This window comes from Vidua macroura, chromosome 16 (genome assembly GCF_024509145.1).
Source record: "Vidua macroura isolate BioBank_ID:100142 chromosome 16, ASM2450914v1, whole genome shotgun sequence".
In the NCBI taxonomy this organism is placed as follows: Eukaryota; Metazoa; Chordata; class Aves; order Passeriformes; family Viduidae; genus Vidua; species Vidua macroura.
The window spans coordinates 15,149,573-15,175,441 of NC_071586.1; the positions used below are offsets into that span (position 1 = coordinate 15,149,573).

General features: G+C 49.9%; 1 protein-coding gene across 4 annotated transcripts in view; it reads left to right on the plus strand.

Annotated features, from left to right (window-relative positions):
• LMF1 (lipase maturation factor 1) overlaps positions 1 to 25,869 on the plus strand; it is a 152,846-nt gene that overhangs the window by 85,454 nt on the left and 41,523 nt on the right. For 3 of the 4 annotated variants that reach the window (XM_053991562.1, XM_053991560.1, XM_053991563.1), the window contains one exon: positions 18,709 to 18,876. The exons of the other annotated variant lie outside the window; for it this stretch is intronic. In XM_053991562.1, the coding sequence (XP_053847537.1) occupies positions 18,709 to 18,876 (168 nt within the window). The remainder of the gene's footprint in view (positions 1 to 18,708; positions 18,877 to 25,869) is intronic. 4 annotated transcript variants of the gene reach the window in all.

Consider the following 25,869-nt stretch of genomic DNA (forward strand, 5'->3'; position numbering starts at 1 on the left):
TGCATTTAGTCCCAGCCTGGCAAAAAGAAGTTAAGACTCAGCACAAAGCCCTTGTCAGTGGTGCCATCCCTCAGCCCCTGCTCCCTGGGGCTCTGGCAGGGTCTGTCCCAGGCTCCCTGTGCTGATCAAAGGGTGCTCACTGCCCTGGGGACAGGGACAGGCTGTGTGGCACAGGATCCATCCCTGGGGATTGATTCCCACAGATCTCTGCATTCCCAGAGCTCCTGGATTTCCTGGAGCTGTCCCGTGTGAGGGTAAATCCATCACCCCAGAACCCAGCCCCAGGGAGGAATTTCCCTGCTGGCGCTTGCTGGGGATGGCAGTGGGTGATGGATGTGCCTGCAGAGAGAAATAACCTGCCAGGGCAGCCCTGGGGGTGCTGAAGGGCTTTCCTCTGTCACCTTGGACTGGACAGGTTTTGGGGATTGCTCAGTGTTTTCCCTCTGCTTCGTGCCTGTGCTGTTTGTTTCTGTTGGAAACATCCTCGATTTGTTCTCCTTGAGCAGTGGCTCGGGTTTGTTTGGGGCTTTAAGGCAGAAGATGCCTCTGGCTTGGCTCTGCAAATAAATGAATGATCCACTTCCAAATGAATGAGTAAATAAATAATCCATTATAAATAAATAAATGAATAATCATCTTCCAAATGAAGAAATGGATAAATAAACAATCCACTTCCAAATGAACAAACAAATAAATAATCCACTTCCAAGTGAATAACTAAATAAAAAAAATTAAAATCCACTTTCAAATAAATAAATAAATAAATAAATAAATAAATAAATAAATAAATATTCCCCTTCCAGGGTTTCCAGTTTAGTTCTGTTTTTTTGGTTTTTTTTTTTTTTTTTAATCCTCACATGCACACTGAGTAGCTGGAGCTGCAAGGCAGGGCTGGGTGAGCCACTGGCTTAATTCCATCCTGGTTTGTTTAAAAGGGATGCACCACGAGGGCCTGGGGGTGCAGAGGTGGAGGCAGATTTTGGGTGAGGCAGGGCTGTAGGACTGGGGGGCATCCCATTCCCTTCTCCCTGGGTGATGCTCTCCACTCACAACTTCTACTCCAGGAGTTGAACCTCTTGTAAAGTGAGAGTAGTGCCAAGCTGAGGAGGAGCAGGGGAAAACCTCCCTGCTTTGAAATCCCCACACATCTCACCCATGAAATCTTCCTGGCAGCTTCGCTGTCAGCCAAATTCCTGGGATTTTGGGGCAAAGTGGGATAAATTTGCTCAGTTTTTGGGGCCAGTTTGCTGTGACAGAGGAGAAGGGAGAGCCCTGGGCCCTGTGCCTGGGATGCTCTGGGAGCAGGAGGGTGCAGGGTGGGGTTTGTAAGACCAAGAACCCCTTGGGGCAGGGCTGGTGTTGGGGCAGTGGGAAGGACAGGAAGGACAGGAGGGAATGTGCAGAAAGTCATCCTGATGTGGGGAAAAAATGTGATTTATCACCTGCAGTGAGTCCGTGGTAATTTGTGACTGGTGTTTTCTCCCAGAAATCACGGAATGGGTTGGAAGGGAATTTAGGGATCATCCAGTGCCACCCCCTGCCATGGTCAGGGACACCTCCCACTGTCCCAGGCTGCTCCAAGCCCTGTCCAAGCTGACCTTGGACACTCCCGGGATCCAGGGGCAGCCACAGCTGCTCTGGGAATCTGTGCCAGGGCCTGCCCACCCTCCCAGGGAGGAATTCCTGCCTGGTATCCCATCAGGGATATTCCTCCCTGGTATCCCACCCATCCCTAGGCTGGGCAGAGGCGTGGACAGGGCAGTGTCACCCATGGCCAGGTGCCCACAGTGAGGGGACAGCTCCTCAATCCCCACTGATGCCTGGCCAACCCCACTCCCCACTTCCATTTTCATTTTATTTTTATATCCCCGTGCTCCCAACAAAACAATCTCCTGTCCCCTCCAGTGCTTGGAGCCGTTGGGAAGCAGATTAAAAGTTTTCATCAGCTCTTCTTAATGGAGGCAGATAAAGCAGGCTAATGGTCATGTGCTGAGTTCTTGAAGGGAATTCGGGTAATACAAAATCACCTTTAACCCTCGGCTTCCTCGGACCTCCTGCCTCGCCATTGTTTGCCCGGGGTGTAAAAAACCAGAGTCCAGTTCATAAATTATTATGGAGTTCCAGTGCCCTTAATGCAGGACAGCTTTGGCGGTGTTTCATTTTGGGGTGGGAGCTAATTCTGGGCTGTGCACACCATAAAGCTCCAGTGCTCCCAGGATTAACCCTTCCCCTGCCGGCTGGGGGCTGGCTGGAAGGGAATTATCAATATTTGTACACCTCTGTTTTATTCATGGCAGTGATCCCTGAGGAGTTCTCCCTCTTTTTGTGAGTCCCTGGGTAAAACGTAGCAGGAGGATTTTGTTCAAAGAATTTTAAAAACCACCCAAGTTGTCGCTTTTTAGAATTCAGCGTTCGCTGTGATTGACTTTGAGGGTTTCAGCCTAAAATTTAAGGTTAAAAGTTTTCCACCACTGATGTTAGAAAAAGGTATTTTGGTGTAATGTGGCACAGAATCATTGTGGGGTGTTTTTTATTGGTCACAAACCAGTAGATTCCATGCTCTGGGCACTTCCCTCTCCAGTGACCATGGCAGCTTCTCCTGAATTCCTTGCAGTAATTCCTGCTCCCCTTCAGCAGTTGCTGTTTTCCACGTGAGCTGTGTTTTTTGGGTGAAGCCACGAGGGATGAAGTTCAGATATTGCAGCTGGACAAAGCAAAGAGGAGTTCTGTGCCCTCACGCCACCATTTCCCAATGTTCCTTGGTTTTGGAAAAGAGTGCTGCTCCAGGAGCTCTGCAGGGCCTGGATGGCATTCCTGAGATCTGCGCTTCAGGCAGCTGAGGTGGTCCCAGTTCTAAAATCCCACTGAAATTATCCCTCTCCATGGATTCTGCACTGGCTCCTCCATCCAGGGAGAAGCCACGGACTCTCCTGCCCATCCAGCCCTGAGTGGCTTCCCAAATTTGCCAGTTCCTTCTGTATTTGTCTTGGTTCAGGGTAAATTTGGGAGAAAAGGCCAAATTTGGGAATATTGTTATTAACACCAGGCAATGGTCAGCCCCATAACTATATTTTCCCTAAATATAGGAGGAAATTGCTGGCTGTGCTGAACTAAAGATGTTTTAATGGCCAGTGCTATTCAGGAGTTTCATTTCCCGGCTTCTTAATTTTATTTTAATTAATGCATGGATTTGGAAATGTGTTAATCACTAATAGAGAGGTTCTGGCAGCTCTCTCTCGGGGTTGGGGTGCACTTTGAAGGCACTGAGGTGCCTGTGTGGGTGAGAAGCTGCTTTTTGGAATATTTTATGGAAGGCACGAAGTCTCCGAGGTGTTTTATGTGGCAAGCTAAAGGTGGAATTTAAATCCCAACAAATAGCTGAGGGGTTATCCATGGAGAGTTTGTGTCTGTGCAGAAATGCTGCACAGAAAACCCAGATTTCTGCCGCTCCCCAAAATCACTGAATCCCAGAATCCAAGATCATCAATCCAACCTTTGGGGCCTTGAGCATCACCTTGTCACCAAGCAGGGCACCGAGTGCCACGTGCAGTCCTTTCCTCAAGGACCAGCCCGTGGCTACATTTGGGCTGGCTGCTTTTTTTTTTTTTTTTTGTGGAATAGTTGGATCCTGAAGTCTTTATTTTTCCCTGCTGTGTCTCTGGAGCGCTCAGGGTCACCGGCTGTGGGACATCTCCCACTGGCATGTGGCTTCCAGGAGGGGTTGGACCCAGTGGCTGCTTGGATGTGCTGGTTGTGGCTGGAATAAATCCCATTTCTCTCAGTCAGAACTTTCCAAAATCCCACGTGCTGGGAGACTCGGTGAAAATTCAAATTTCAGGGGTAAAAAAAGGTAAATCTCTTATAGAAATCTCTATATACTTTTTTTTTTTTTGTTCCCACCAACTGTCTCGTTCTCAGCACTGAGTTAGAAGTGCTCCAAACCCTGGCTTTTCCCATTATCCTTCGGGATAATGTCTGCAGTTGGAGCTTCTGGTGCCATCCAGTAACAAAGAGAGGGAGGTTGGTTGTAAAGGAAATGTGAAATGATTTGTAGTAGAAATGGTGTGAAATGTCCTTATGGGGGGGACAGTGGAGGTGGTGAGTGAAGAGATGGGGACACCCCTCTTCAAATCACTGATTTAATGTTGTGTTTTACATCCAGCCCTTTATTTTTTTTTTCTCCTTTCCTCTCATAAATCTTTCTGATCCCTCCCTTCCTTGCTGTTTTCACGGTCCTCACATAGCCGTGTCCCAGACATGGGCAAGCTGCTCTTCAACCAAATCCACCAGGATTCTTTGTGTGCAGACACGTTTGGGATGAGCAGAGAGCTCGGAGCGCCTCTCACCTCCTCGTTCCGGCCGCGACCGTCGGAACAATCCGTAAATTACTGCCAAAAACCTGTGCCCACTGCACATCTGTGTCCATCCTGACCCCAAACCCGACTCGTTTAAGCCCTTGGATGGGCAGGGAGGCGCGTGGGGGTGGCCTCATCCCGGCGCTGCTCCCCGCATCCCTCGCGGCCAGCGGCGCTCGCTCGGTTCCGCCCGCGATTTCAGCTGGAAAGGCAGCCCCGACTGCATTTAATAACCACTCCTTCAGCACAGAGAGGTGCAGAAAGTAATTTGTCCCCTTGCCAAGGAGCAGGAAGAATGGGCATTTTGTTCCTGGTGATTTTACCTGGCTGGGTTCTGCAGGGAGAGCAGGACTTTGTGCTACCGTTGCCCCGCACGCTGTGTTGATTTATTGAAATTGGAGCCCGCGGGTGCAGTCCTGAGGTACCTCCTGACATGGAATTTCTAGGAGAAATATACAATTGGCTTGGTTATTATTTTTTCCCTCCTCCCTCTGCTTGGGCGTCTTTCCAGCTTTTGCACTAAGGAACAAGATTTTAAATTAGCCTTGAATTTTAACACGGTGCAGCTTGGCCTTGCTATTCCCAGGGTTTTATTAGGAAGCGTCTGACGCTGCGTCCTGGTTTCATCTCCATCACCTGCCCCGAAATGCAGAGTTTCTTCTCTTTTCTTTGTTTTTTTTTTTTTAATTTTTAAATTGTTTTTTTTATTTTTTATTTTTAGAGGAAGGAATTGAAAGGAGGCTGTGGGTCATTGTCCTGGATTAAATGTCATCATCCCCCTTCCCTGTGTGCCCGCGGAGAGGCTGTGGAATCTCCCTCACTGGAGATATTCCAGAGCTGTCTGGGCACAATCCCGTGCTCTGGGATGACCCAGGGAGGTGGGAGAAGATTCCCACTGTGGGCCCTTCCAGCCTGACCCCTCCAGGGATTCTGTGACTTTCCAGGTGTTCACATCCAGGCAAACAATCGTCTTGGGAGGGGAGTTCCCAAAGGAGCCAAAAAAAGTGATGAGAAAACCACAGGGAAGGGATGGCTGGAGATGTGGTGCTGTGTATCCACGTCCATGATCTGTAAAAAGAGTCCATTCCCTGCTAGCAACTCTAGTTAATTCATTTCCTCTCAAGCAGTATTAAAATATGAGTAGAAATCTTTCTCTTAATTAATATTGCCAGCAGAAAAATTTAGAGCAGAAAAATTCAGAATTAGTATTTTATGGTGATAAAACTTCCCAGAGGTATTCTGCATCTCTTTATTGGACATTTAGGCTGCTTTGATTTGATTTATTTCCTGGTTTGATTTATTTCCTGGGCAGGTTTTAGGAAGAAGCTCTCTCTGGGTGAGAACTCTGCAAAGCCAGTGGGGTCATGTTGAGAACAAGCCTGGAATCTCTTCTCCTTGAGAGATTCCCACCGAATGGAGTTGGGATTTGAGCATCAGTTTTCCATGTGCTTCACTGTTAACGAGTTTCTGTTAATTACTGCCCCTCATAGTTGTTAGCAGCACCTTTGATGGTCCAGTTAAAGCACTCCCACAGGGCTTCTCCGTGGAAAACAAAGCTGCCCCTTGCCACGTGTGGTAATCCCGGAGAACCCTGGGATGCCATGGGAGCAGCCGTGTGCCACCAGATCGGGCTGGGCACGGCCACACCCATCACCTGGGCGTGATTTTGGCAAATCTTGGGGGCAGAAGCAGGGCCAGGAGCTGGGGCTGCTGCTGTGCAGAGCCCGTGGCAGCTCAGCCCAGCTCCTCCAAGCCCTCCTGCTCCCTTCCCGTCGGATCCGCGCACGGAGCCGCCTTCCCTTCCCTCCGCGCCGGGTAATGCCGTGCAGCTGCGCTGACAGAATGTGATTGCTCATCAGTTTGCTTGATGACTTAATCTGGGGCTGATTAGCATCTTGGAGCCCGTCCAGGCCATCAGAAATGATGCACAGTTCTGCTGCGGGCCCCGGGTTATTTCACGTTTGAGCATGGGCCCGGCTCTGGCGCAGCAGCAGGGGCTCGCCTTGCACTGCCCGGTCACTCGCCACGAGGTTTGGGGTTGGGGACGGGGCTGTGCCAAGGCCAGGCTCCTGTCAGGGAGCTGGGCTGGCCTGGCTTTGTGCCCCAAGCACGTGTCAGCCCACCAGGCAGGGATGTAGAGCATCCCGTAGCACTCAGTGCTCTGGTCTGGTTGATCGGGTGCTGATCGGTCACAGCTTGGACTCGATGATCTTGGAGGGCTTTTCCAGTTAGTTCAATTAATTTGTGACCACCCCCAGTAGTGTATTGTGCTCTTGGAGTAATGATAAATCCATAAAAATCCTCTCCTTCCCCTAAAAACTGCTTCCTTAAACAAGTGAGGACATGCCTGCTCCTTCTGGTGCTTTCGGATCATCACCCCGAGACGTTTTGCTGCCGGGGCAGTTTGGGAAGCAGCAGATGGGACAAGGGCCAGGATATGGGATGATGTGGGAAGGCTGAGCTGTGGAATCAGCCAGCTCCTGCCCAGCAAGGGTTAAATCTGGAGCAGGGACTGCTGGAAGAGTTCAGTTGTTTCACATTAGGCCGGGCAGCCCTGGCTGCCTTCCGTGCTCGGGGAGCCGGGGGCCGAGTCCCCAGCGCTAAATGTGCGTAACCGATGCCGTACAACTGGCACCAGCCTTGACCACAAGTGGCCGTTAAAATAAACATCCCCGGGCTTAACTGACAGGCAGCAGCGAGCAGAAACAGCCCGGCATGAGGGGGAATATTAAACACCCAGCCAGAACCGAATTTCGGCAGGCAAACCCCCCCACCCACCATCCCCGCTCCGGCATCGCCCCGGCCCCGCGGCATCAATGGGAGCAGTGTTTGGGACCCGCTCCCGGGGGTGACGGGCTGTGGGAGATGGGAGAAGTCCAGCCCAAAACGCAGCCTGGGTAAACACAGGGCACGAGCCCCAGGGTGGCAGCGGGACCGAGAAATGCAGCCCAAAACCTGCGCCAGGAAACGCAGAGTGCGAGCCCCACAGCAATGCCGGCACCAAGAAACCCAGCCCCAAACCTATCCCAGGAAAACAAGGCACAAACCAGCCCCATGACAGCACTGGGATGGAGAAATCCAGCCCAAAACATATCCCGAGTAAAGACAAGGCACAAACCAGCCCCGTGACAGCACTGGGATGGAGAAATCCAGCCCAAAACATATCCCGAGTAAAGACAAGGCACAAACCAGCCCCATGACAGCACTGGGATGGAGAAATCTAGCTCCAAATACATCCCAGGTAAACTGAGGACATGTGTCCCATGGCAGCGCTGGGATGAAGAAATCCAGCCCAAAACATATCCCAGGAAAACTCAGGGCACGAGCCCCAGGGTGGCACTAGGATGGAGAAATCCAGCCCAAAACATATCCCGGGTAAAGACAAGGCACAAACCAGCCCCATGACAGCACTGGGATGGAGAAATCCAGCCCAAAACATATCCTGGGTAAAGACAAGGCACGAGCCCCACGGTGGCATTGGGATGAGAAATCCAGCCCCAAATATATCCCAGAAAAACACAAGGCACAGCCCCAGGGTGGCAGCAGGGCCAAGAAATCCAGCCCAAAAGGCATCCCAGGTGAACAGAGGACATCCCAAACTCATCCCAGGTAAAGACAAGGTATGAGCCCCATTACAGCAGCAGGATGGAGAAATCCAGCCTCAGAATATCCCAGGAAAGCACAAGGCACAAGCCCCAGTGTGGCACCAGGATGGAGAAATCCAGCCTAAAACATATTCCAGGTAAAGACAAGGCACGAGCCCCATGGCAGCACCAGGACTGACAAATTCAGCCCAAAACCTTTCCTGGGAAACACCGGGCACAAGCCCCACAGCAACACTGGCACCAAGAAATCCAGCCCCAAACTTATGCCAGGAAAACACAGGGCACGAGCCCCAGGGTGACAAATCCAGCCCCAAACCTATCCCAGGAAAACACAGGGCACGAGCCCCAGGGTGACAAATCCAGCCCCAAACCTATCCCAGGAGAACACAGGGCAGGAGCCCCATGGCAGCACCGGGATGGGCTGGCACAGAGGATGGGAGCTGCCATCCCTCGGGCACTGAGCTGCTCCAGGATCTTGTCTGGCGTTAGGAAAGGAGGTAAAAGGCTTTATTAAAAATGAGCTGCTTGCCTGAGGTTGGCAGATTTATTTTTAATGGTGATTTGTGAGCGCTCCAAGTTGGGACAAGAGTGAGGGCATTATTATGTCCACGGGGATAGAGGAGCGACACATTTATTGGGTGGAATTTATCTGCCTGGAGAATTTATTGATTTCTTTTTATAAGAAAAGCACAGAAACAAGCAACACTTACAAAACAAGCGATTACACAAGGGCAGAACTTGCCAGAGCTCGAGGCAAGAGGATTTGGACATCGGTGCTGCTGGGAGAGGCTTCTTCCCTCCTGGATAACAGCACAACTCCCTGCTCCGGCACGTGCTGCTTGGAATCCGTCACGTTTTTGTGTCAGGAGGGAAACCACTGGAGTTATTAAGGGTGTGCTGGAGAGCTTCCCTGAAACTGTGTCCCTTAAAATGTAGTTAATTATTGGTTTTACCCAAGGAAGGCCTTGAGCACGACAAGGATATTTCTAACAAGCGCGGTTTTGCGTTCAGGAGTCCAAAGATGCCCGAGCCTGTTTCCTAACATGAGTAGGATTTAAAGTTCTATATCACTGTGTGTATTATGTCCTGGAGTACGTTATGTTTTTGTAAGAAGTCACTAATTTAACCTCTTAATTGTTTAAGAAGGAGTTGTTGGAATGATGGCCAGAGCAGGAGATGCAGTGCCCGTGTCACTGCTGGAGAGGTGCAGCCCATGGAATCACGGAATCACTTGGGTTTGGGTTGGGAAGGATCTTAAAACCCATCCAGTTCCAACCCCAACACCTTCCACTATCCCAGGTTGCTCCAAGCCCCATCCAACCTGGACTTGGACACTTCCAGGGATCCAGGGGCAGCCACAGCTTCTCTGGGCACCTGTGCCAGGGCTCCCCACCCTCCCAGGGAAGGATTTCTCCCTAAGCTCTACTTTAATTCTCCCTTCTTTCAGTTTGAAGCTGTTCCCCCTTGTCCTGCCACTCCAGGCCCTCGTTCTTTGCCGAGGGGGAGCAGAATTGGCTGCTGGATTCACCCAACAGAGTTTGGACATCAGCTCCTTATGGCCAGGAGTTTTCTTGTGCCTCGTTTTGATTGTCCTAAATTCTTCCCGGCTGCATCCTTTGTTACTCGGCAGAAAGCCTAAAACAGGAACAAACTCTCCCAAGCTTTTGGCTCCATCTTGGTTCAGCAACCTGGTTTTTCCCGTTGTCTTATTTTCATCCCATCCTGCTCTAGAAATGCTCTTGGATGGACAGGATGCTCAGAGCTGAAGCTCTGAAGTCGCGATGGTTCCTGTGGAGCCGGCGCTGGATTTGAAACCATGTGGATGTGACACACGGGGACATGGGTTGGTGGTGGCCGTGGACTCGATGGTCTCAGAGCTCTTTTCCAGCCTGAATGATTGTGCAGTTCTGTGCTGGGTGTGCTCTGTCTCCCGGGCAGTTGCAGAGTTAAACGAGTTCCCCCTCCCGGCGCTGGCTTTGGCCGGGAGCGCGGTGGCGTTCCAGTTCGGAGAATTCCAGTGACCAACCAGGTAGTCGGCTCCTAATGGCACAATTTACCCTTTGTGAACGCACTTTATGAAAGCTCTCACTGTTTGTCTCGAGTTGTGGAAGGGGGGGGAAAAAAAAAAAAAAAAGCCCCAACCCGACTGTAAACGTCCAGGCCACGGAGCTGCCTAATCCAAACACAGGCACGAGCCGGGGCTCCGTGTGTTCCTTGGCCTGGTGCTGAGCTCGTGTTTATGAGCACACACCAAAAAAAGGCCCTCTCAAGGAGACTGGGCCTGGGTTTAGCACTGGACTTTTTAAAGGGGGGAAAAAAAAATGAGGGAATGAGGGGCTGTGGGAGAGCAGCCGTGGGGTGTTTTTGGGGTTGTGAGTGGAAGGGTAAAGCTCTGGGTCCTCTGAGTGTAGCCATTGCAAAGATGTTCAGAAAGATGTTCAGAAAAATGTTCAGAAAGATGTTCAGAAAGATGTTCAGAAAGATGTTCTTCCACTCTCCAAAGCCGTAGGCTTGCCCTTCAAGGCACCAGAGTGTGCAAGGAGCTCTGTGGAAGAAGTTGGAAAATCCTTGGAAAACGTTGTAGTGGAATGGCCCAGATGGCCTTGCTGAGGTGGGGATGGCCAGGGGGATGAGCAGGAGCAGTGTCAGGGGATGCTGGAGGTGCCCAGGGGAATGGGCTGCTCCTGGCTGGAGTTCAGACACAGCAGCTGCTGCTGGCCTGGGACGACCCGCGTTCCTTGGGAAGAAATGTTGACGTCCTTCCCTTCGGAACGTTTCCCACTTGGCCACAACAAGGGGTTGATGCTGGAATTGTTCAACTCTGTCCCCTCAGCCCACTCCCATGGGGGAGCTCTGGGTGCTGCAGGGATGCTCAAGGCTCGTTGAGGTGTCCTGGCTCCGTTTTCCCTCCTCTCCACCGCTTATTCCCATCCCTTTCCTGTTCCTTGATTTATCAGTGGGCCCTGGTGGGAGCTGGCAAATCCCTCACCGTGCTCCCAAAGCAAAACCTCTGCCCTGCAGGAGAGAACACCAACTGAACCCCAAATAATGAGTATTAAAGGAAAATGTAAAATGGCAGAGGGCACATGGAGTAAGCAGAGGTATTTTCTGGCTGTCTGGTCGAAGGTTTGGTATCATTTTTCTCCAGGATTACAGGGGCTTTCACCTCATAAATTTGGGCCTGTTTGAGGTCGTTAATCTTTCTTTACATGTTGCCTTGCAATTTTAGAGCTTTGCCACCATCTGGGATCACATTTTAAATGGAGTTTCCACTCACTACGTCCCCTTTTCATGGAATTATTTATATATGGAGAAATGCATAATAAATACATCAGCTCTGGGTTGTTTTTAAACATTTTCAGGGCTTACCTTGTGTGGAAAAACTTGTCTTCTCTAATAGAGAGTCATAACAGTGACCAATTAAAGGATCACATTTGCAATATGCTCTTAAATGGCAATTTAAAATATTGGTGAGTGATCCGTGGGGAAAGGGAGCTCCAGGCCAGGGACCTGAGCTGGAAAATCCTGGAGTGTGAGACAGAACAGCACCATCTGATGGAAACAGCAAACCTGGAGAGGGATTTCAGCTCCTCCCTTGCCTTTGGGATGGAAGCTTCTTGTGTTTCCCTTAAATCTTGGTTTTTCTCCACCGTATGGTGGTGTTGGGTCAAATGTTGGACTTGACCATCCTGGAGGTTCTTACGGAGGGACCTTCCAGCCTGTCCCACTCCCTGAGCCCGACTTGCCCCATCTCTGCTGCTCTTGACAAGCCCCAAAGGCAGGGAGGACCCACAGCTGGTCCCACCAGCTCTTCATGGCCCCACCAGAGCCAAAATGTCTGCCCCAGGCCCCGCCAGCTATTTGAACGGGCTTTTGAACAAATAAATAGCCTCAACAGCTCAGTGGCTCCTTGTGTAATTTTAGCTCAGGACCTCTCCAAGAATGTCCAGAATAAATAGGTGAATCTGTAATCCATCCCCAATTAACTGGATATTCCGGGAGCAGCTCGGAGCACGTTACGGAGGAGCAGTGTCAATAAACAGGGATGCTGCGGGCCCTGGAAATGTGGGCTCTGTTCCTGGCGAGTGGAGGCTCAGACCAGGAGCTGGGTGCAGGCTGGAAAAGCAAACAGAAAGGAGCTTTCTGCCCCCACCCAGGTGGTTGGGATTCCAGCCCCCATCATTCAGTGTCCCCCAGATCCTCCTGGGGTGGTTCACCCTGACCTAAACAGAAGGTGGCAGGGAGGTTTCACCTCCACCCTGAACTTTTACAGCATTGTCAACAGGAAAACAGCAAATTCCCCGGGACATTTTACAAAGCTGAGGCATGAAATTGCAGAGCAGAATCTTCTCCCCAAGCCCCCTTTCCCCTCTGGCAGCTGCAGCCACCATTCCCTAAGAAACCCGACCTCCAGACGTGAAGCACTGCTCGGATTTTTCGGGCTTTTAACTTTTCCTTCGCTCAGCCGGGAGGAACGGGGACCTGCTGGAGCTCTGAAAAAACCTCTGAGCACGGGCCGGCTGGGGAAAGGAGTTAAAAATGAACCAGCAGATTTTTATATATATAAAAAGTAAAAATATATGTTCTCCATCTGAAGTTTATTTAGGTCCTTTGGGAGAGTGGCGCGGCACCACGTCTCTACTAAATTGCCAACATTTTATGGCCGTGCTGGCACCGAGTCAAACACACATCTCCTTGGCTTGCTCTGCTGTCTTAAACAGGCAGATTCCAGTCTGTTTTTCTATGGACTGAATATTCCTATTGACTGGGCGAGGGGAGCTCTGCCCAGCAAGAACCTACAGGCAACTTCTCTTTTTATTACTTTATCGAGGCTTGATTATTTTGATATTGCGCTGCTGAAGAGCCGACCCCTTGTGACCCACTGGATGTCAGAGCAGTGTGCATTTCAAGCCAGATCCAGCTTTTTCTTTTTTTTTTTTTTTTTTTTTTTTTTTCTTTCCTTTCTGATTTTATTTGGATTGGAATCTTATTAATAACTGGAAAGTTTTGAAGGGGCTATTTTTAACCGGTTAGCTGTCGTGAGTATTTCAGTAGCGTGGACGTGGAGCTTTGAGTGTACAGATAAAATACCCCCAGCACAAGATGCTGCTGGGTTTAAACCCAGCCTGAGCAGTTCCCTGCTCCATTTCCTTCCCAAACCTTTCCCTAGATGAGAATCCTTGTGTGAAATCCCTCTGCTGCCCATCAGTCAAGGGCGCTGCCCACGTGGAGCCTTTCCATGGTGAGGAAGCTCCGGAATCTCCCCCTGTTCCAAGCAGGGTGGTTTTTTTTAGGAATCTTTGGTTGCTGTAGGACCCGAGAGAGGCTGGCTTCAGGCAGGACCCTCATCTGCCCACACTTCCCAGCAGCTGGGAGTGCCCTCCCTGATCTCCTCTCCTGGCACGGGGCTGGGGGGACGCTCCCGTGGGGCTCGGGAACGAGGAGCTTTGATGTGCAGATGCCTGAGGAGCCAGGTCAGCATCTGAAGCAGAATGGACTGGCAGGGAGCAGCCTGTTGGACCACGCTGATCCAATTAGGCTCCACGGTGGAGAATCCTTTTTATTCTTTGGTCCAAAGCACAAGAGAAGCGAGGGGCTTTGCTTTGAAGCCGAGGAGATGAGTTCATGCCTCAGTGCTTGGGAAGCTGGAGAGCCGAGCTTTGCAGTTCATCTGGATCTTCCACAGCTCTCCAGAAAACTTTTAATAAACCTCTCAGCCTGCTTTTCCAGGGGGCTGCTGCTCCTCACGCTCGCCTGGCTGTGCCAAAGGCTTTCCCTCCCTCTCTCCTGGCTGTGGGAGCCTGCAGAGCTGCTCCTGACGTGTTCACTGCACCTCTGTGGGGTCAGGGGGGAGGAAAATCCGTGATTCCAGAGGACAAGGAATGGCTTCCCTGCCAGAGGGCAGGGTTGGATGGGATACTGGGACGGAATTTTTCCCTGTGGGGATGGTGGGACACTGGCACAGGGTGCCCAGAGAAGCTTTGGCTGCCCCTGGATCCCTGGAAGTGTCCAAGGCCAGGCTTGGATCAGCCTGGGATAGTGGAAAGTGTCCCTGCCCATGGCAGGGGGTGGCACTGGATGAGATTTCAGATCCCTTCCAACCCGGCTCATTCTGCAATTCTGTTTCTTTTGACCAAATAGTTGCTTTTTCTCATTATCCATTCCTATTTGCTGTTGTTCCCTTTCCTTCTGTTTTTTTTTTTTTTTTTCAGGATTTCTCTGCCATGCAGTGCACTTGGCTGGATTTGTTGATCTTAGAGGGCTTTTCCAACCGAAACCACTCCATGATCCCCTGATTCCTCACCCTCCAACCCCACACTGCCCTGCTGCTCAGCTCCCTGCATGGCAGCCGTGCTGTGAGCCCAGTAAAGAATCCCAGGGTGGTTTGGGTTGGAAGGACCTTAAAGCCCATCCCATTCCATGGGCAGGGACACCTTCCCCTATCCCAGTCTGCCCCAGTCCCAGCCCTGTCTGAGCACTGGGTTGTTTGAGGACAATGTGGGATTTGTTTTCCTGTAGAAGAGCCTGGAGCTTTCCCCGGGCTGGGCTGGGCTGGGCTCTCCAAGGCCGGGATTAAATCCTCCCTTGGAGTTTCTGGGAAGCTGTGGAAATAAGGGGGCTGGGAGGAGGGACCGTGGGCACTCACAGCCCCCAAGAAGAGCCTTCACTCCTCTGTATAATGGCCTTCTGTTGGCTTTTAGTGGGGTGCACTTTAGTAAATTAGGAGTCTTCAGGTACTTAGCACTTTAATGGTTCTCACTAAGAACATAATTAAACCATAGACCCCGTAGGGAGAAAAAAAAACAGTTTATTGTGTGTATTTTTAGACTCTGTTACCAGCCCTCATAAAACCTGCTCAATCCAAGCCAGGGAACAGGCCCGAGCTGGCGACCCAGAGTTCCTGCAGCAGCACTCACACCTTACAAATCTGCCCCGTGAATTACAGAATTCATTTTCCTGCTCCCCTTTCCAAAGGCGTTTGCAGCAGCGGTTCCTCCCCGGCACCAGGGTTATGATGTTGTGCTGACACACAAAGCCAGGGTTTGCTAATTGTTGTGGTGGTTTTTTTTGTTTTTTTTTTTTTTAATTTAAAAACATTTTCAGTCTCACAGAGGTGCCCAGAAAGGGGGCTGCTCCGAGCCCAGGGCTCTGCTCCCTCTCCGTGTGCATCCACCTTGGGATTGTTGAGTTCCAGCAACTGGAGCTGCAATTCCCATGTCTGTGTGCCAGGAGATCACAGTTGTGCATGTAGGAGAGCTCCCAGCTGCTTCAAGGATCCTTCCTAGGATGAGGAGAGGGAATTTTCATCAGGCACTGGGCTGACGGGACATGGGGGAATGGCTTCCAACTGAAAAAGAGCAGCTTTATGATGGAAGATGGAATCAGGTGGATTAAGATGGAATATTGGGATAAAATCCTTGCCCTGGCACAGCTGTGGCTGCCCTGGATCCCTGGCAGTGCCCAAGGCCAGGCTGGATGGGGTTTGGAGCAGCCTGGGACAGTGGAAGGGGGTGGGAATCAAATAATCCTGCAGGTCCCTTCCAACCCAAACCGTTCTGGGGCTCCATAATTCCCCTCACAGCACAGCCACAAAGCAAAGTGCAAAGCTCCAAATCCCAGGAACAAGAGAGCCTGGAAAGCTTTTCCCTCCCTCCCTGACAGCAGCACCTCCGACAGCACCGGGATGTTCCCATGGGATTAGGATTTCTCTGGAACAGCAGGTGTGGGGCAAATTCCCTCTCCAAAATCCCAGCAAGGTGGGATTTCTCCAGCTGTGGGATTTCTTAGGGTGGCATTTGTTAACATATGCGAATTTGTAAAAATTTGAAAAGTTTGCCATTTCCTTGTCCTGGATGGAGGAATCTCCCAAGTGTCAAAAGATTTCAGGCTGACAAAAGAAGGGGGCTTTTCCCCAGCTGTAGGTGCCTCTGGGGCCCCAAAAAGAATCCAGCAAGTTTTCCAGCATCCTGGTGATTCACAGGCTGCTCCTGCCTCACTGTCCCATCCCAAAGAAAGCCAGGATTCCCGGGAAACCTGTGCTGTGCAGCATCTGGAAGGCATTGGAGGAACACACACACACACACACCTCCTCCCCCAGCAGCTTTTCAGGGATTTCTGGGACATGTGAATCACTGCTTTGCTTTATCCTCAAATCCCAGACTGGTTTGGGCTGGAAAGGACCCGAAAGCTCATCCCATCCCAGCCCTGCCGTGGCAGGGACAGCTCCCACTGTCCCAGGTTGTTCCAAAACCCAGCCTGGCCTTGGGCACTGCCAGGGATCCAGGGGCAGCCTCGGCTGCTCTGGGAATTCCTGCCAGGACCATGCTCCAGCCTGGCCTTGAACTTCCCCTGCAGTGGGATTTGAGGCTGGACTTTTCTCCTGCTGCCCTCAAACAATTTGGGGTGTCAACATCTCCATTCCCAGCTCCAACAAGAGGTGGGAGCAATGCACATTTAATGTGTTAATTGCAATTATGAGTCAGGTGTGCCGTCTGTAATCCTCCCTGCCCTCCGTGGTCCTCATCCATCAGAGCCAAACACTCCAGACTGCTGGATCGATGCCTCAGCTGGGTCAGGAGTGGTTCAAGCACTTAAAAAGAATAATAATTTTTATATATATATATATATATATATATATATATATATATATATATATATATAATTATATAATTATATATATTGTAGATATATCATATATATATAATATAATATATAATATATCTAAAATAATAATTATTATATAATAATATTAATATTATTATTAATAATATTAATAATTTTAATAATGATAAAAATAACAACTACAACAATAATAATGTGATATTTATCATTGTAATAAATAATAATGATTGTTATTGTGATGATGATGATAAATTGTGGTAGTATGATACTAATTGTCGTAATGGTGATAATAATACATTTATAATTATGGTTATGATTAATAATAATTAAGAATAATACCAAATAAAACAATTATAATGTAATATAATATAATATAATATAATATAATATAATATAATATAATATAATATAACGTAATATAATGTAACGTAATATAATGTAACGTGATATAATGTAACGTGATATAATATAATGTGATATAGTATGATGTGATATAATATGATGTGATATAATATAATATGATATAATATGATGTAATATGATATAATATTATATGATATAATATAATGTAATATGATATGATATAATGTAATATGATATAATATGATGTAATATGATATAATATTATATGATATAATATAATGTAATATGATATGATATAATGTAATATGATATAATGTAATATGATATAATGTAATATAATATAATATAATATAATATAATATAATATAATATAATATAATATAATATAATATAAATAATAATAATAGAGCCAAGGAACAAGCAATAATAATAATAATAATAATAATAATAATAATAATAATAATAATAACAACAATAAAATAGCCAGGAAACCAGCTGCCTGTTTGGAAGGATAAAAGCATTTCTCAGCAATCTGGGATCAAAAATTCCCTTTGGGAGGCTCCCTGGGAAGGAGCCCAGCAGGGGATTAAGTGGAAGCAGGTCCCGGTGGAGGGGAAGGACCCTGGGGGACCCCTGGGGCTGCCCTGACCCCCCAGCCTGGCCGGAGTGGCCCTGGCAGAGCTCCCTGACCCCGGCCCGGCTCCATCCGGGAAGGAAGGATGCGGTTCCCTGTCCTCAGGGGCCGCAGCAGCCTCCAGCCCAGGCCAGGCTTTATTAATCCCAGCTTTGCTAATAAGGAATTACAATAGTTGTGGGATTTGGCAGCGGGAGCGTGCTTGGCTGCCGTGCATCCTTCAGGATTTGCCCTGTTTTGTTTGTATTTTGGGTTTAACTACAAATAATTTAAAGATGTGTTGTGTCTCCTTCAATTAACATTTGTGTTTTCAACCTCTCTCTTTTTTTTTTTTTTTTTTTTTTTGGTTGTTGTTGTTGTTGCAGTTTTAAAACAATACCAGGGAATTTGAGCCTGTCAGATGCACTAAGATAAATTCACGTTTCTTTTTTGCTCCAGTTGTGGGATTTCTTAGGGTGGCACTTATTAGCATATCAGAATTTGGGGTTGTTCCCTTTGAAAAATTTCCCGTTTTCTTGTCCTGGATGGAAAAATCTCCCAGTGTCAAAAGATTTCAGGCTGACAAAAGAATAATATTGTCCCAAGGCCAGTATGTAAATACCTTAACCAGTAGAGCATGTTTAGAGGAATTACACTTTCCTCTCCCAAATTACCATCTTGGAAAGCAGCTCTACCAGCACATTTATTTGAATTTTAAACATTTTGAAAGCAGATCTCCGAGGTTTTGAAATCTGGTTTCCATTCCTGGCTCTGTTTGACCCAAGGCCTGACCCCGAGCAAATCTTAGGCTCAGTTTCTGTGCTCCATTGCTCTGAGGATCCTCACTCGGTTTAACATCCCTCAGTGCTGAGCTAAGTGTAAGATTTCAGTGTTCAGTAACAGTGGGGTTAATTTAAGATGGGGTTTGGTTATGATGACAAAAGGGAAAATTAAAACTCTTGGTTTTTAAGAGATGAATTTGTTTAAAGACGTGCGGGAGAACTTGAGTGAAGTCATTTTGTCTGTTCCCAGAGGTGCAGGATGGCAAACTTGGGGAGAGAAATAAGGAATAAGGCCAGAACTTCGTAGCAGCCCTTCATACCAAGTTTTGGAGGGGATTCATCTCCTTTTTTTCCCTCTGCTATTGCAGACCCAGCCAGTGCCCAGCCCCATCTCGTACTTCATGCACCGCTCGCCCTGGTGGTTCCACCGCCTCGAGACCTTGGTCAACCACTTCATCGAGCTGGTGGTGCCCTTCTTCCTGCTGCTGGGCAGGAGGATGAGCATCCTGCACGGGCTCCTGCAGATCCTCTTCCAGGTGAGCCGCTCCTGCTTCGTGTCCTTGGTGCCTCAGGCTTTGGCTTTTATATTTTTCAGTTTCCGTGCTGCTTTAGGATGTTGTTGTGAGAGTCACGTCCTGATGCCTCAGGTTTTGGTTTTGTATTTTCAGGTTCTGTGCTGATTTAGTGCGTGGGTCTGGGCTTCATGTCAGGGGATGCTGAGCTCTGTGCACAGAGCAGGGAGACAAAACAATTCCTGCTCCAGCTGGGCACCAAGGACAAATGATCCAAATCTCAGCCCAGGAGCACAAACAGCGTGGGCTGGAGAGAGAAAAACAAGGATGGGACTGCAGGGGCTAAAGCTGGAATGGGACAATGAACTGCAAGGTGCAAATGGAGCAGAGCTGATCAAAGAGAGAGACCTTGAGTCCATTTTTGGGACCATTTTGGTTCATCTTGGGTGCATCTCTTGTGCTGCCCAAGGTGGATCCATGGAGGAGATCCTTTTCATAAATCCCTGCTTTATTCTTTAACTCTGTCCAGCCTCTGCTCTAGCTCAGCCTTCCCAAGGCATCATCCTGAGGGTCCCCTCCTCTCCTGGGCTTCCCCACTCCTCCCAGGAGGAGCTGGCTCAGAGTTCAGGCTCCAGAGAGTGGGGATGATTCCCAGCCAGGAATTCCTGGCTGTTTCCCACTGCTGGATGTTTGGTTTCTGTGTGGCAGAGAAATGGCAGCCCAGGATCCGTGCAAAGGGTCTGTGGGGAATCCTTGTGATTCCCTCAAGAGTTAATTTTTATAGACATCTTTCCATCTCTGAAGGCATTTTTCTTTCTGTATTTATCATTCAAGGATTGTTCTTTATCTCTGAAAAGGGTTGAGCTGCTCTTCACAAATACCAGACTGCCTGTGCCAAGGTTTGAAATGAAAATAATTCCTTGAAAATTGAATGGATTCACGTTCCAGTTGATTTTTTTGGGTGGGTTTTTTTTGTACCTCTGCAAAACTCAGAGGACAGAAGCTGCTGCATAAATACTTTCCTCGAGCCCACCTGATTCCTGTCCTGTCTGTCCTGGCAGAGTTCAAAGAGCTCATGAAACTCCATTTCCAGCCCTTGCTGCCCTGCCTTTGTCCAGCATCATTTCAGCATCATGAAATTCCTGCTCAGGAGCTGTTACTGCTTCCTGTGAGTTCATGTGATGATTAAACTGGAGAACAGCTCATAAAGCCCCCTGGTAAACCACAAAAATGCTGCTCAGGTTTTAAAGGTCTGACAGAAACCCCGGCAGGGTTTGTGCCCTCCCGGTTCCTTCTGCTTCCCAAACGCTTCCTGTTGTGTCTGGGTGCCACTGGACCTCAGCTTTTACCTTTTTGGGTAAAAAAAGGGAAAAGGTTTTACCTTTGCTTGGCTTGGGATGGGTTTGGGCAGAGGTGCCAGCTGTGTTTGTGGCACCGCTGAGATTTCTGGAGGCACTGGGAGGATTTTATTCAGCCCAACCCCAAAACTCCACGGACAAAGCAAAACCTACCCTCTCTTCTGCTTAAGATGGAGGAGGGCAGGGTTAGATTAGAGATCAGGGATAAATCCATCCCTGTCAGGGCAGGCAGGCCCTGGAATAGAATTCCCAGAGAAGCTGTGGCCACCCCTGGATCCCTGACAGTGTCCCAGGCCAGGCTGGAGCACCCTGGGATAGTGGGAAGTGCCCTCAGGGCGGTTGGAACGAGGTGATCTTTAAGGTCCCTGCCACCCCAACCCCATTCCACGTTCAGTGCTCCCCTCTCTTCCCCTTGTCCCCTCGGGGTCGCTCCATCCCTGTCACCTCCAGCTCCTTCCCGGCTCCCCCAGGGCCCCTGAGGAGCAGCAGGGCCCTGGGGGGGGCTGGGGGACCTCAGACACAGCCAGGGGACCTGCAAGAGCCGAGGCCACCCCATAAATGTCCTAATGACAGCGAGTGAGTGCAGGCATCAAGCCCCTTTAATTGGCCCTTTATTGATAGCTGGCAATTAGTGACTTGTTTCGATCACGAGGGGAGTCTGAGAAGGCAGAAAGGCTCCCAGTGTAAGAGGCAGCTCTGGTGCATTTACAGCATTTCAACAAAAAACCTGTTTATTTAATATTTACTGCCCTTTTCTTCATTCAGAATGACTTTTATTGACAATCCTTGTGCTCTGCAAAGGAAGCAATAAAGTTTAATGTTGATACACCACTTAATTCTGCTTTTCAAGATTTGAATTGACATTACAGACAAGTTTTATTGGACATTTTATAATTGTTATTGGAGTCATGGTGGCGAGGTTGAGCGAGTGTATTTTTCCAGATTCCAACTGGCCTGGAGAATATTGCTTTGTCAGGAACCCAAAAAAAGTTGGGCTTTAAAAGAGGAAAGTGGTTTTTTTTTTTCTTTTTCCAAGTGTGAACTTATTCTTCTTGCCTGCTTCACTTTTGTAAGGAAAAAAGCTTAGAGAGGGTGGAAACATCAGAGAGGAGGTGCTCAGCAGCCTGAGCATGGATGTGTGTCCACCAGGGGATTCCTCTGGGGCTGGGATTCCAGCCTGGAGTTATCCCAAGGGAGCTGGAAGCTCCACCTCGTTCCCATCCTGGTTCCTGTTGGGGTTTGTGTTTGATGGGACCCAGGTGGGCTTTAGGGTGGGATTTAGGGTGGCTTTGATGGACACCAGAGTGCTGCCAGCACCTCGATTCCCACCTGGAGGTGCCACAGGGACCCTTGGGATGAGCCCATTCCCAGCAGATCCATGAAGGGCTCGGTGCTGCTGCTCCTGGCCAGGAATGGCCCCTCCTGCTGTGGTTTCCTGCCCCTCAGCTTTGGGGTTTTTGCCACGTTCTCTTTGTGAGCTCAGCTCAAACCCCACCATTTCCATGGACCTCCTGGGCTCTGCTGCCAGTTGTGTCTGCCAGGATTAAATTATCCCTGGAAGTCTTCCGAAAATGGTGGATGTGACACTTCAGGACGTGGTTTAGTGGTGAATGTGGTGGTTGATGGTTGGATTTAGTGATGCTCAAGAGCTTTTCCAACCTTAACAATTCTGTGATGTGTAGCAGAGGTGGGGCGTGGGCCTCAGAAATGCACACCTGGATCTGAAACACCCCAATATTCAGGAGAAATCAAATTTAAAATGGGGCTCTCAGTACCTGGAGGGGGGCAGAAAAGATCTTGGGGGGTCTTGGAGACCCCAGGTGAGGTCTGGACTCTTATTCTTGGTTCTGTGGAAGCACCAGGGCAGAGCCTGCCCATACCCCGAGGAGTTTGTGGGGTGTGGGAGGTTGGAAGTGCTGCTGGGGAAGGCAAATCCTTCAGCTTGGCGGGGATTTCACTGCTCCGTGGAGCTGCCTCCTCAAACCTTGGATCTGCCTCCTCAAACCTTGGATCTGCCTCCTCAGATCCTGGATTTGCCTCCTCAGACCCTGGATCTGGCTCCTCAAAACCCTGGATCTGGATTCTCAAACCCTGAATTTGCCTCCTCAAACCCTGGATCTGGCTCCTCAAACCCTGAATTTGCCTCCTCAAACCTTGAATCTCCCTCCTCAAACCCTGGATCTCCCTCCTCAAACCCTGAATTTGCCTCCTTACCCCTGAATTTACCTCCTCAGACCCTGAATCTCCCTCCTCAAACTTTGAATCTCCCTCCTCAAACCCTGGATCTGCCTCCTCAAACCCTGAATTTGCCTCCTCAAACCCTGAATTTGCCTCCTCAAACCTTGAATCTCCCTCCTCAAACCCTGGATCTCCCTCCTCAAACCCTGAATTTGCCTCCTTACCCCTGAATTTGCCTCCTCAGACCCTGAATCTCCCTCCTCAAACCCTGGATCTGCCTCCTCAAACCCTGAATTTGCCTCCTCAAACCCTGAATTTGCCTCCTCAAACCTTGAATCTCCCTCCTCAAACTTTGAATCTCCCTCCTCAAACCCTGGATCTGCCTCCTCAAACCCTGAATTTGCCTCCTCAAACCTTGAATCTCCCTCCTCAAACCCTGGATCTCCCTCCTCAAACCCTGGATCTCCCTCCTCAGACCCTGAATTTGCCTCCTCAAACCCCAGATCTGGCTCCTCAAGCCCTGGATCTGTGTGTTTTTCACGCTGTCTAACTCCCAGCTCACACCAAACGTATTTCTTGGCTCCTTGGAAGCCAGGCAGTAAAACTCCACTGCTTGGCAAACGAGTTGATGAGGGGAAGCGAGAGAGAAGCCAAAAAAAGAGGCAGGAAAAAGCCACCTTGCCCCTCAGAGCTGGCAGGTAGAGCAGGGTTGGAAGGGGCCGGGGTGGATTTGGCAGTGCCAGGTGGGAAGGAGCTTCAGGATCAGAAAGGTGAAATCCATAAATGAATAAATAGCATGGAAAGTGCTGTCGGAAAGGCAGGGGCACTGCTTTGATTCCCACTCACGGCCATAAAGGCACAATCTGAGGAGCTGAGAATGTGGGCAGAGTTTTAAGCTGTTAAGTGCCTTTGGATCTGGAGGGGTTTGTGGAGTCTGACTCCCTGCCTCGGCCCCGGGAAGCTCCTGGGGGCTGCAGGAGGCCCTGGGCGAGCTCAGCCCCAGGTCCCAGGGCAGGACAGAGCTCCTGGGGGAGCCGGGCTGGCCGTGGAACGTCCCCCCCAACTCCAGGTCCTGAGAGTTGCTCACGAGGTTCTCCCTGCTCCCAGCCAGGCTGGCCCGGGATGGATTTCAGCAGGAGCCACCTCCAGAGCACAGGGTGGCAGTGCCAGGGGCAGGGTGACAATTCCAGAGCACAGGGTGACAATTCCAGAGCACAGGGTGGCAATTCCAGAGCACAGGGTGGCAGTGCCAGGGGCAGGGTGGCAGTGCCAGGCACAGGGTGACAGTGCCAGGGGCAAAGGGGTGACAATGCCAGGGGCAGAGGGGTGACAATGCAGGAGCACAGGGGGGACAGTGCCAGGGGCACAGGGGTGACAATTCCAGAGCACAGGGGTGACAATGCCAGCAGCACAGGGATGGCAATGCCAGGAGCACAGGGATGACAATTCCAGAGCACAGGGGTGACAATACCAGGAGCACAGGGATGACAATGCCAGCAGCAGAAGGGTGACAATGCCAGGGGCACAGGGGTGACAATGCAGGAGCACAGGGTGACAATGCCAGCAGCACAGGGATGGCAGTGCCAGGAGCACAGGGGTGACAATGCCAGCAGCAGAGGGGTGACAATGCCAGAGCACAGGTGTGACAATGCAGGAGCACAGGGGTGACAATACCAGGAGCACAGGGGTGACAATGCAGGAGCACAGGGGTGACAATGCCAGGGGCACAGGGTGACAATTCCAGGAGCACAGGGTGACAATGCCAGGAGCACAGGGTGACAATGCCAGCAGCAGAAGGGTGACAATGCCAGGAGCACAGGGGTGACAATGCAGGAGCACAGGGATGGCAGTGCCAGGAGCACAGGGGTGACAATGCAGCAGCAGAGGCGTGGCAGTGCCAGGAGCCAGACACAATTCCAGCCCTGCAGAAGGCAGAGGTGAAACCTCCTCAGCCAGAGCCCCTGCGAGGTTCAGAGCCCTGAAAGGAGCCCCCCCCTCCCCGAGGCAGCTCCGGGACCCAGCCAAGGAGCAGTCGGGGACTTTGGGAAGGGGGGACCTGCTGGGGATGTGGCAGAAGCCTCCAGCTCTGTTCCCCTGGAGAACGAGCTGCCAGCAGCACCCTTGCCCAGCTGGGCACTGCACCAGGGACAGGCAGCCCCTGCAGGAGCACAGTCATTTTCCTTCTTTTTTTTTTTTTTTTTTTTAGGCAGAAAACAGTTGTTGAACAGATATTTTCTGGCTTTTTTTTTTTTTTTTTTTTTTTCTTCTCTCCTTGGCTTGGCCAAACCCCAACCTCTTAAAAATTTTGATGGAAAAGGACGTTTCCCTCTGGTTGATTTTGTTCCCATCTCTCCAGGAAGGCAGGGGAGGCCAAGTGGAGGTTTCCCCCCTCTTTTTTTGGGAGGGGAGGACCGAGCCCCCCCCCGTTGTCCCAGCGCTGCCTCTGCCACACCACGAGATGCTGGAGGGATGAGCTGCCCCTGCAGCCACACACACACAAATTAAATCAGGCTGCTGCAGTGCCACAGCTGCAAGAGATTGTGTTGCTGACTTAGGAGGTAGCAGAGGTCACAGCAGCAGCCCGGAGAGAGGGAACAAAAATTAACCAGGCCCCCCCTCCCTGCAGAAAGTGTCTGAATCCAGTGTTTGTTTTCACTTGTCAGACCCGAGCTGGGTTTGTTCTCGTGGCGAGGCCGGTGTAAATCAGGGGTGTCTCCAGCAGGATTAGCGGGGTTACACCAGTGCCAGGCTCGTGGCAGGAGCATCAGGCCCCTCGTTAGGGCTTTAATTGGGCACCCACGGGCACTGCTGGAGGAGGAGTTTTTCTGTGTGGATGGCGAGTGGTGGTGTCAGTGTGTGTGAGAATAAAGCCCAGTTCGCTGGAGGATGGAGCAGACAGAAAATTCGGGAATTATTCTGCAGTTCACACAATCCCAGAATGGTTTGGGTTGGAAAAAAACCTTAAAGTTCATCCAGTGCCACCCCTGCCATGGCAGGGACACCTTCCACCATCCCAGGTTGCTCCAAGCCCCGTCCAGCCTGGCCCTGGGCACTGCCAGGGATCCAGGGGCAGCCACAGCTGCTCTGGGCACCCTGTGCCAGGGCCTGCCCACCCTGCCAGGGATGAATTCCTTCCTGATACCCAATGTAAATCTCTTTTCTTTCAGTTTATATCCATTCCCCCTTGTTCTATTGCTTCATACCCCTGTAAAAAAAAAATCCCTTTCCTGCTTTTTTATAAATCCCTAAGGATGCTGGGGAGCGGGTGTCACTGCCTGGGCTGGGCAGAGGAAATTCAACCTTCCCTAAAGTCCAAATCGTGTTGATTTTGTTGTGGTTTAGAAAGAAACAACAAACAGAGAGTCCCAGGAAAATCAACAGAACAGGACTGGAGGAATGGGCCCGTGGAAAAGAGTTTTGCAGTTCAGCTGTTCAAAAATCCGCTTTGGATTTTTAAATCTCCTGGGGTGTGAGATGGAAG